Genomic DNA, 11,447 nt, shown 5'->3' on the forward strand with positions numbered 1-11,447 from the left:
TGCCATCTCCCCACAAGAAATACCTGTTGAGGAACTAATCACGGCCATTGAATCCGTGATTAGGAACAACAACTTGATGGAAGGAGAGGCAGAACAGCTCAGAATGGAAATATCAGCAACCCTCTCCAGTGCCAAACCGCCTCCTTCAAACCTCACACCACAGGAAAGGAAAGCTGTAACATCACTCAGCCAGGACCAAAACATCACCATTTTACCAGCTGATAAAGGAAGATGCACAGTAGTCCTCAACACTTCTGATTACCGGGAAAAAATAACTACACTACTGAGCGACAGCAACACCTACGAGACCCTGAAGAGGGACCCAACCAGCACCTATAAAAAGAAAGTCACAGACTAAAAACTTGAAAAGGAGAAAACAATCAATCGATTGTTGTATTATAGATTGTACCCAGGGGAAGCCACTCCCTGTCTTTATGGACTTCCAAAAATCCACAAAGAAGGAACACCACTCAGACCCATCGTCAGCAGCATGAACTCAGTGACATACAATATTGCTAAACATCTGGCTGGTATTTTAGCTCCTCTTGTTGGAAACACACCTCATCACATAAAGGACTCCATTGATTTTACTAACAAAGTTCAACACTTGAAACTAACCCCAGGAGAAACCCTTGTATCGTATGATGTGACTTCTCTTTTCACATGCATACCCATCTCTGAAGCAGTAGAAACCGTCAGAAAACAACTTTTACAAGACAAGGACTTAATCAACAGGACCAGATCTGCGCCCTGTTGGATCTCTGCCTCTCCACCACTTATTTCAAGTTCAATGACAGTTTTTACAGACAGAAGCACGGCTGTGCCATGGGATCTCCAGTGTCACCCATTGTTGCCAATCTGTACATGGAGGAAGTGGAACAGAGAGCCCTACACTCCTATGAGGGAACAACGCCAAGCCATTGGTTCTGATATGTGGATGACACCTGGGTCAAAATCCAAGCCATGGAAATAGAAGCGTTCACCAGACACATCAACTCGGTCGATAACATCAAGTTAACCAGAGAGGATGCAAACGACAACAAGCTGCCTTTTTTGGACTGTTTGGTTCAGATGGAAAGAGAGGACAGTGTATTTATGTTTTTCATTTTCAAAAGAACATTTGTCGCAAACTTTTCCAAATCGATGACTGTTAAAGTACTAACTTACATCACTGTGGTAAAATTGAACATGTGCGCCTGACATTCAAGGTGCATGAACAGAGAGTGCAAGGTGACGAAAGACCCCATGGCCCCCTCACCTCAAAAATGAATCCGGCCGCTGTAAGGAACTGGCTATTGATTTCAAAAGGGACAATCCTGCACCACCACCAGGTGGAGATGGTGTCAAAATACAAATACCTGGAGGTCTATCTGGACAACAAACTGGAGTGGTCACATTGATGCAGTGCACAGGAAGGGCTCGAGCAGACTACTTCCTGGGAAGGCTCAGATCCTTTAACATCTGCAACAAAATGCTTCAGATCTTCTACCAGTCTGTTGCAACGAGCACCATATTTTTTGCTGCAGTGTGCTGGGGCGCAGACATCCAAGCAAAGGACATCAACACAGTGAAGAAAGTCATGAAGAAGGCAGAGTCTGCTGTGGGCTCGCAGCTCGTCATCATGGAGCAGGTGGTTGAGAAAGATTGCTGGACGAACCACAAGAATTCACGGAAAATGCCTCCCACCCCCTCCATAAATCAGTGGACAATCTGAAAAGCAGCTTTAGCAACAGACTAATCTAATCCCGCTGTTTAACGCAACACTGCAGAAAATCCAGCTGCAGTGAGAATATTCAGTTCACCTGACCCTGTGGTACATCTCAGACCTGAGGTCACTGATCTGGACTGAGCCGCCTCATTTTGCTTTGCATTTCACTCTGCTGTATTCTACAACTTTTCTTCTGCTGCTGTGTCTAATCACATTTCACCTCTGATGATTATTAAAGTTATCTATAAATCAATCACTTTTTTAGATTTCCATAATAACATTTCTCCTGGTCAGGATAACATTCTTACTGGTTGGAAATCAAATGGAAGATGTATACAAATTACTTTAATTTACTTTATTTTAAATTACTTTAACTACTTTAATAATAGAAAATACAATTCGGGATAGTTCCATTGTACTAGTAAAAAATAATTTAAAGAAATTGGAAGAAAGACAAAGCCTTCTTAGTTTACACATATCCCAGGAATTCAGAAGATGTGTAAATAGGAGCTCTGATACACAAGTCAGAGAGCGAAAAGCAGGATGAGGATGGGAGAGGGAAGAAAAAGCATCTGTCTTGCTCAAGAGCAAGTGAGGAACAAAAAAGTATCCAGCAGCTTTTAGAGATCAGAATATGGGTTGGGGATCGGTTTCAGCTACAACCACATTGTAGGTCAATAACTGTAAAATTAATTGAGTTATAACCATTTCTGTGTTTTTAGAGAGGTGGCTGCCATCTTTAATTGTGTTAAATACTGCTCCATTAACTCCAGTGTGCTCTTGTCTTCCTCCTGCTGTGTTTATCTGAGGTATTACCACAGCTGGTGTGGGATGCTAAGGGTCGCTTCCCTGGCCCGGACTTCTTGTGTCGCTTGGTGAAATACCTGCAGGTTCTCGGGATGTTTGCCTCTTCCTACATGATTGTTGCCATGACAATGGATCGCCATTATGCTATCTGCTGCCCCCTGAGGGCCCATCGCAGCGGGGCCTCGAAGCGCTGGAATACCTTCATAGTGCAGGCGTGGGGTCTGTCCCTGCTGCTCAGTCTGCCACAGGTAGAACACTCAATTACCACCATCATTACACAACAAAAACAAAATAATTTAACATGCAGAATGACGTGACCACATGGAGTCATGTGAATATTAGGGTTGGGGCCGATCCGATCCAGTATCGGTATCGGCCTCTGATACCAGCAAAATTTACGAATCGGATTTTCCAATCAACCTGCCGTATTTCCGATCCATGCATATCTGTGGTTGCGCTGCATGTTGGCTTCAAACTACGGAATGGATTTCCTGAACGGCGGCGTGTCTCATGAGCCCAGAGTAATAAGACCTGTCTCACATTCAGGAAATCCAGTTCATAGTTTGCAGCAGCTACAAAGGTGAGGACTGAGTTAGCAGCACTGTGGCTAACAGCTAACAAACTTTTCATCTAAACATGTCGCTGTGTGGAAGTGTTTTACACTAAACACCACAAAACAAGACAGCAACGTGCACTGTCTGCAGAGCCACAGCGCCACATTAAACCACGGTAAAGTTAGTTTTACGATGGACATTCGAGCTCCGTGGCTTCAGCGGGGCGCTGCTCTTTGCTCAACCCACAACAGGCGACTCGACCCCGGCCAGCCTCGTCCAATCTGCCCCGCTCAGCCCCTCCGTCTCTGAGGAGGGACAGACTGAGCGCAGCTGACTGAAATCAGGCTGCCTGCTTCGGACTGAACAAGAAGAAGACGTCGCTGAAACCACGGAGCTCTAATGTTTACAGAGAAGTTGCTAAACTTCATCATAATTAATGACCAACCACTATCAGTTGTAGAAAACAAAGGATTTCTCAGTTTGATACTTGCAGCCAAGATCTAGTTTACCCTCCAGGAGATATTTATCAGTACAACAGTAAACAATCATAAAAAACATATGATTTGAAAATTATATTAAAAACAAAAACAGCTACATTATAAAGTGATGTAAAATACTAAAAACAGGAACATGTCTGTTGGTTTATGCCATGATCTTAGCAGGTATTTAAAGCCATTTAACATTTTATTTAATTCATACATTTAAATGAAACATAATAAATAAAAAAAATCATAAAAAAATATATTTAATGAAAAGAGTGCAGGAAGAAGAAAAAAATCTTATATCTGTCCTTATAAAATATAAAATAACTTTAAACAATCACTTAAATTAATCACTTTAATATCCACTTTAAATCTAGGAATAAAAAGAAACATGTTTTAAAGTTAGAATTTAATTCTAACTTTAAAACTTATCCAACATTAATAAAACTTACCTCAAGTTGTCTTTTTGGACATGCATGCATATATTTGTACAAATTGTACTTGAGAGCAGATTATTACAGCCTCATATAAAATCAATGATCATGATATCGGAACTTGATCGGTATCGGTAGAGATTTAGATTTAAGTATCGGGATCGGATCGGAAGTAAAAAAAGTGGATCGGTGCATCTCTAGTGAATATGATTAAAAAAGTGCAGTCAAATGAACTTAAAAAGAAACTAAAGTGGCTCAAAGTCAGTTTTACAGCTAATGAGTTAAAATTTGTTGTGGTTGTATGCAAGAGTCAGTCATGACACATACTCAAATTGCTACAAATTGTGCAAAATCTTTGCTCCACACATTTGCACAAATCTTGGAGTCAACCTCGTTTGTCAGCAAAATATCTCAAAGTACTCGGCATATTTCATGAAACTTCTAGAAAGTAATCATTGAATGAACATTTGCAACCGACTATCTTTTGGTATTGATACAAATCAAGGTGGTCGCCACAAGCTAACTGACATTAGCCAACACAAAAAGGCTCCAACTAAGTGAATTTAATTATGCAGCTAAAACTTGAATTGGTAGTAGCTGACAGTCATTCACAACACGTACTCTGAGCATGAGATGTCACTATATCGTATGAGATTTTGCTTAAACCAGTGGTGGGATGTAACTAAGTACAAGTACTTCATTACTGTACTTAAGTAGAGTTAAACGTGGGTACTTTGGACTTTTACTCCACTGCATTTTACATCAAGTATCTGTACTTTCTACTACACTACATTTTTGTAATGCGTTGTCATTCATGTTGCAGTATTTTGATTTATTCATTAGTTTGAAAGTAACCAATGGTGAGAGGGGAGCTGGTTCATTGAATCACTGCAAAGTGGGCAGGTAACATTAGGCCCCGCCTTCAAGAAGAGCTGGACCACTAACGTATATTCTAGAATATATGTCACTGAGCTGGGTGCACCTGCAGCACCGCTAACACACTCAAAATGTATTCCACCGCAAGAGAGTCAGCCAGAAGATACATGCCACCCATGACCTTATTGAAAGACTGTTCATTACAGCAGGACAGATTCTCTCAAAAGATCCAGACTGGACTCAAAGAATCTTTGAAAACCAACTTCTTCTGAACTTGAACAAGAAATTATTGCTGCAATATTAAAATGTGTCAGTTCATGATGTTAGGAGACAAGACATGTCTCCAAATGGTTCGACACTCAGGTCCAAGTTTTAAAAATGGTGTCAGGAAGTTAAAATATTGTTCAATATTGACCCATTACAAGGTTGAATAGACATATTTTAACTAGAGTTGATGACAAACTGGAGTTGAACTGATCAGAGCCTGTTCCTTTGTTAGTTGTGTCTAATGCTCATTTTGTTCAGGCAGACAACTTTTACTGAAGTTTTACTGCAGTTAAAATGACACGTTGGTTTTGATTTGTGTTAAATAAAAACTTTCAAAGGTAAAATCATTCCTCTTTCTTATTTTGATTAATGACATTTAACTCTGCAGGTCATCCCTGAAATTCTGACTCAGAATCACAAGTCCAAGTGTGAAATGTGTCACAGAGTAAACTCAATAAAAACTTGTATTATCTGCAACATTGTTCATTAAAATGAAACAACACTATTAATGTATTACAGAAAATATACATAGGTAGGTACATTTAATGATATTGTAGACCATTGCATTAGGTAATACATTCAGCAAGTACTTTTACTTTTAATACTTTAAGTATTTTTAAAAGCAAGTACTTATTTAGTTTTACTTAACTTTTTTTTTCCTCTCTGTCCTCCGGTGAAGCCAGACGTGTCTCCCTGGGCTGTTTTTCCTCATATATGGGAACGTGCTTCACTTGTGGAAGTCACGTTTTCATGACTTAAATATCTTTACCTTTCCCCACAAATGGTTGCAGGTCTTCATCTTCTCCCGCTCACAAGTGGCTCCGGGGGTGTACGAATGTTGGGGAACCTTTGCAGAGTCCTGGGGTCTTAAAGCCTATGTGACATGGATGACCCTGGCTGTCTTCATCATCCCTCTCCTCATCATTACTGTTTGTCAGGTACAGAGGGATGAACCATGGCTGAACAGGTGGGAAACATTAATGCAGTGCTATCGTCATGGAAATGCTCGTTTCTTCTCAGGTACGCATCTACATGGAAATTTATCATAATCTGTACCAGAAATCAGGGTGCCGCCTGTACAGACAAGACAACCAGAGCAGAAGAGGTGGAGGGGGGCCCTCTGTACCCGTTTATGTTTGCCCCTTCACAATCCACCACCCCGAGAGTCACAACAACTTGGATACTGGATCCACCGACCAGAACCTGCCAATGAGTCCACTCAGGTCCAGTAGGATCAGACCACAGTATGAAACTGACACCTGCAGCACTGGTGAGACAGACTTTAGTGTTTTGATGGGTTTACCTCCTCCTGTGAAGTAGACAAAATATAATGTACCCAAACTCAGATTCACACGTTGAGCTTTGCATTGGACCTGTCCAGGGTGCACCCAGCCTCGTTTTGCACAGTGTGATCCTGAAAGGAACACGCTGGTAAAGGAAATGGATGAACTTTCCATTTTAAACACTTGTCAGACACCATCTTAGCACCAACGCTAAGATGGTTTGTTCCACTTTGGAGTAAGCTGTTGGGGGAGAATCAGTTTTGTGTTGTTTCCTTGACTGATGAAGCTTCTGGATGGAAGGTGAAACGTTTCAGCACAAAAAAAGAAACTGTCCAGATGACCTGACTGAACATTTTTGGACTTGTCAGTGTTAATGTGTTTAAAGCTGTCCAGGCCTCCTTGTACTGGTTTAGTAAGTGGTCTTTAAAATGTACTCTTGACTTTCAGCATTATGTTTCACAGTCCAGCAACATGAAATACTACACCAGAATTATTTAACACTTAATCCTGTTGGGTGCAGCATGGTGGAGCAGTGGTTAGAGCTGTAGACAAAGTCGCAAACATATTTTTTGTTTTGTAAACTACTGCATTTTTGTAGTATTTTAACTAGGGATGGGTCTGATTCGAACCAATATCAGTATCGGCATCCGATACAAGCACAATTTACGTATCGGATTTTTCCAATCCAACCTACAGAGCTTTCCGATCCATGATGCATGTTGGCTTCAAACTATGAAATGGATTTCCTAAATGGAGGCGTGTCTCATGAACCCAGAGTGATAATATAATAATGGTAATCAATGGATTTAACACCTATCACTGTAATCATCAAAAAAGGGGTGGAGTCGCTCTTTACATCAGAGATTCTCTGGTTTCTAGTCTTGTGTCTGCTCAAACAATTCCAAACCAGTTTGATGCCTTAGCCGTAAACATCACTTTGAATGGAGGCCAGATCTTATATGTAGTAGGTTGTCATCGTCCCCCCTCAGCAACACCCGAGGCTCTGTCCTCCCTGATGGAATTCCTTCGAACTTTAAAATTCAAAGAGTTTTTTTGGCAGGAGATTTCAACATTGACTGGGATAAGTAAACCCCCCTCTGTGATAAATCCAAGGAATGTTGCCTGTCACTCAGTCTAACCCAAATGATCAACTCTCCCACTAGACCAAACAAAAACCATCCTGAAAAATCTTCCATCTTTGACATATTTCTAACAAATATGACTCACAAATTCCCTGGTACAGGTGTGTCACGATATTTTTGGACTGGTCCTATGGTTTGGAGCTGCTCAGAGATGGGATTATAATGAAATTATGGCCCGGTTATGTCTGGGTTAAACTGGGCCAGCAACTCTAAAGAGAGTCTCCCTGGGATTTTAATATCGGTCAAGGAATAGTTTAATCTGCTTGCCACATCACGTAGAAGGCTTTTGAAGCACTGTCTCATATTTCCTAACACGTCAGACCCACATAATATCCACTGAAATCACACTTAGTCACGCCCCCTCATACACTGATAGGTTGAGCTCCCCTTCTGCGAAGGCGGAGTCTAGGACCCTATAAATGAGTAATGACATGGGACATCGGGGCTCTTCCGGGTTTGGAGAACGTGTCATAGACCGGAGAGTCCAGTGCGGTGAAACTGTAACTTTTTCCTGCCTTGACTTAATACAATTGGTAAAACTGAATTGACGTTTTCCTTGATTTATTGGTAGTATGAGTTGCCACTTCTGAGGGAGGTCTGAGCCGGGGGAAAAAGACGTGGGCAGGAGGTGGTTTCCGGGTCCGGTGGTCCGCAGCCAGCTCCCGTCTTTAACAGGTGTATTCACTGACATTTTGAGTGATCACTGTGTAATAAGCAGCTCTCAGAGACATTAAACTTCCACCTTCTAAGCCCAGATTAATTTAAAAAAGGGATCTGAAATGCTTTTGCGAACAGTCATTTCTCTGGGATCTATCCCACTTTGACTGGCATCATATTCTATTAACTGATGACGTGAACTCTGCTTGGAACTATTTTCATAATAGTTTCATTTATTTTGTGAACAAGCATGCTCCTTTTCGTCAGTTCAGAATAAAGGGACGAGACAGCCCCTGGTTGACTCCAGAGCTAGCTGACCTCCTGCACAGGAGAGATCATCTTTGGGCCGCAGCGAGAAAATCTGACTCAGACACTGATTGGTTGAGTTTTCGGCAGATGAGGAATAAATGTACAACTGCTGTCAAAGCAGCAAAACGTAACTATTTCTTATCTTAGACCTCCAAAAATCTAAATGACCCTAACAGATTCTGGAAAACTATTAAAGCTCTCTCAGGCACCCCCCAATCATCTGACCTCCCATCACAACTTCTCGTTAACTCTGTTCCTGTGTCAAATAAGCACGAGATCCTGAACTGTTTCAACAAACATTTTGTTGCTTCTGGTTCTTTATTTGACACAGTTACTAACAGAAAATCAGCCACTTCACTTAATAACCAAACTTCTACAAATCAAATCCCTCCTACAAGTCAATCCTCAGTTAATCACACCTTCTCCTTTTCTCCATTCTCAGTCAGTGAGGTCAATAAACTGTTAAAAGATCTTGATCCTAAAAAAAATCTGCAGGTCCAGCTGAACTTCCACCCTATTTCTTAAGGCTGGCTGCTCATATCATCACAGTCCCTGTGACCCACATCTTCAATCTCTCCATGAGACAAAACTCCATCCAGACTCTTGAAAACAGCCTTTGTTCTTCCTTTGCTGAAAGAAGGTGACCCCCCCTCACTGAACAACTATGGACCAATCTCTAAACTCTGCATTTTAGCCAAGGTTCTAGAAAAACTGATAAACTCTCAAATCAAAAATGACCTGGACTCATTTAACATCTTACCTCCACATCAATCTGGTTTCAGGAAACAACACAGCACAACCACTGCTTCACTGAAGGTTCTTAATGACGTTGTTGAAGCACTGGATGCTAAAGATTATTGTGCTGCACTTTTCTTAGACCTGTCTAAAGCTCGTCTAAAGCGGAAAAGAGGATCTAGAGCCGGTGTCCTGGTTCGTCTGAGGCTGTATCAGACGTTTTATTGGGAAGCGGGGAGACCCTCGCTGTCTATGAACTGTTTCATCTAATTGGGAGTTTGACACGTCACCTGAAACCTGGCCAGTGTGGACCTCTACCTGCCTGTCTTCTGTATATTATTCAACCTGCTTGGATGAAGTTCATCATGCTCACCATCAGGTACCTCCTCGTCGTAATCGTTCTTCTGATGTGATCAACCTAATCTGTGTGCCGCTATTAGCGGATATGGGAGCTGCTGAAATGTCATCGTTGCACATGGCCCTCTTCAACGCACGCTCTATCAGCAACAAGTGTTTTGTCTTGAATGAATTGATTACGAAGGAGTCCCTTGATTTCATGTTTTTAACTGAAACTTGGCAACGAAGCTTGGATCTCATTCATCTGCGGGAACTCTGTCCAGGTAACTGTGCCGTTCTTGCAACACCCCGTGAAGCGCGTAGAGGTGGTGGACTAGCAGCCGTGTTCAAGGACTGTTTTTCCTGCAGACTTGTAAATCCAGCCCCATTCTCTACATTTGAGCAGCAAATAATTAAAGCTGGCTCTTTGAAAATATTTTACTGTATTTTAGTTTATAGACCTCCAGGTTCAGCTAGTGTATTTTTATCTGAATTCACTGATTTTCTGTCCTCCATTATTAAGTTGGAGAAAGTTATAATTTTGGGTGATTTTAATTTTCACATTGATGATGTTACCTGTAAGGCAGCAGCAGACTTTATATCCATCACAGACTCTTTTCACTTTACTCAGCATGTGAGTGCCCCCACTCATCATAAAGGCCATACATTGGACCTTGTTTTCTCTTTAGGCCTGGATGTGGAAGATGTTCGTGTGGAGGATATATTTTTAAGTGATCACAAATGTATTTATTTTAATGTGTCCTTCTGTCCTGATCCAGCTCCTTCTTGCCTTTTGAGACAGAGGCGGATTATCTCTGAACACACTTCTGATGCTTTTATTGCTCTATTTGATTCCGCCTCTTTGGATTATGACATCATGAATGGAGATTCAGTGGTTTCCTGTTTTAACACTCACTGTATGGAAATATTGAACATTATAGCACCATTGAAACAAAGCACTGTCCAACGCACTAGCTGTCCGTGGATCAACAATGAAATCCTTAGTTTGAGGAGAACATGTCGGAAAACTGAACGTCTGTGGAAACGTACTGGATTGGTGGTTCATAGACTACATCTTTAAGATCTGATCAGCTCTCTAAATGAGATGCTCAAGACTGCCAGAGCTCGTTATTTTACTAATCTCATCAATTCCAAAGGACGTAATCCAAAAACTTTATTTGATACAATCAAGAACATTGTCTCTCCAGCATTCTCGTCTCAAAGTGCTTTTACGTATGCAGATTGCAATCGGTTTTTAAATTATTTTATTGATAAAGTTTCCAGCATTAGGGCCAGTATTTGTCCTTCATCTTCCCTTCTACTGGCTCCTTTGTCACTGACCCCTGATAAGTGGTCCTTTTTTACCCCAGTTTCAATTAAGGACATCTCAGATTTAATGGGTCATATGACACTCTCATCGAGTCCCCTTGATGTCCTTCCTACGTCGCTTTTTAAAGATATTTTTACCTGTATTGGCCCCAGTGTTGTACAAGTGATAAATTCCTCTCTTTGTTCTGGCACTGTCCCACACTATTTTAAAACTGCTATTGTCTGTCTTTTGCTAATAAAGCCAAACTTGGATTCTTCATTGCCTGAAAACTACAGACCTATCTCCAAACTTCCCTTTCTATCAAAGATCCTGGAGAAGATATCCTGATGCATGCTCAATAATCCAGGTGGAAAAATCTAAAAAAGTTCAATCTGGTCCTCTGGACATTCAAAAAAAACCAAAACAAAGCAAAACAACAAAAAATATAGAAACGTTTCGTCTCCCGTCCGAGAGACTTCCTCAGTCTGAGGTGCTGTATTCAGCTCAGTCTCTTAAATAGCACCTTCTCAGAGTGGATCAACCAGTTT

General features: G+C 41.2%; 1 protein-coding gene across 1 annotated transcript in view; it reads left to right on the forward strand.

Annotated features, from left to right (window-relative positions):
- The window catches only part of avpr2ab (arginine vasopressin receptor 2a, duplicate b), a 45,419-nt gene that overhangs the window by 5,493 nt on the left and 28,479 nt on the right, over positions 1-11,447 (forward strand). Inside the window, exons 2-4 of the mRNA XM_037683777.1 lie at positions 2,518-2,763; positions 5,920-6,066; positions 6,149-6,398. Coding sequence (XP_037539705.1) covers positions 2,518-2,763; positions 5,920-6,066; positions 6,149-6,398 — 643 coding nt within the window. The remainder of the gene's footprint in view (positions 1-2,517; positions 2,764-5,919; positions 6,067-6,148; positions 6,399-11,447) is intronic.

The sequence above is a fragment of the Nematolebias whitei genome, chromosome 11, assembly GCF_014905685.2.
Source record: "Nematolebias whitei isolate Nwh7 chromosome 11, NemWhi1, whole genome shotgun sequence".
Taxonomy (NCBI): domain Eukaryota; kingdom Metazoa; phylum Chordata; class Actinopteri; order Cyprinodontiformes; family Rivulidae; genus Nematolebias; species Nematolebias whitei.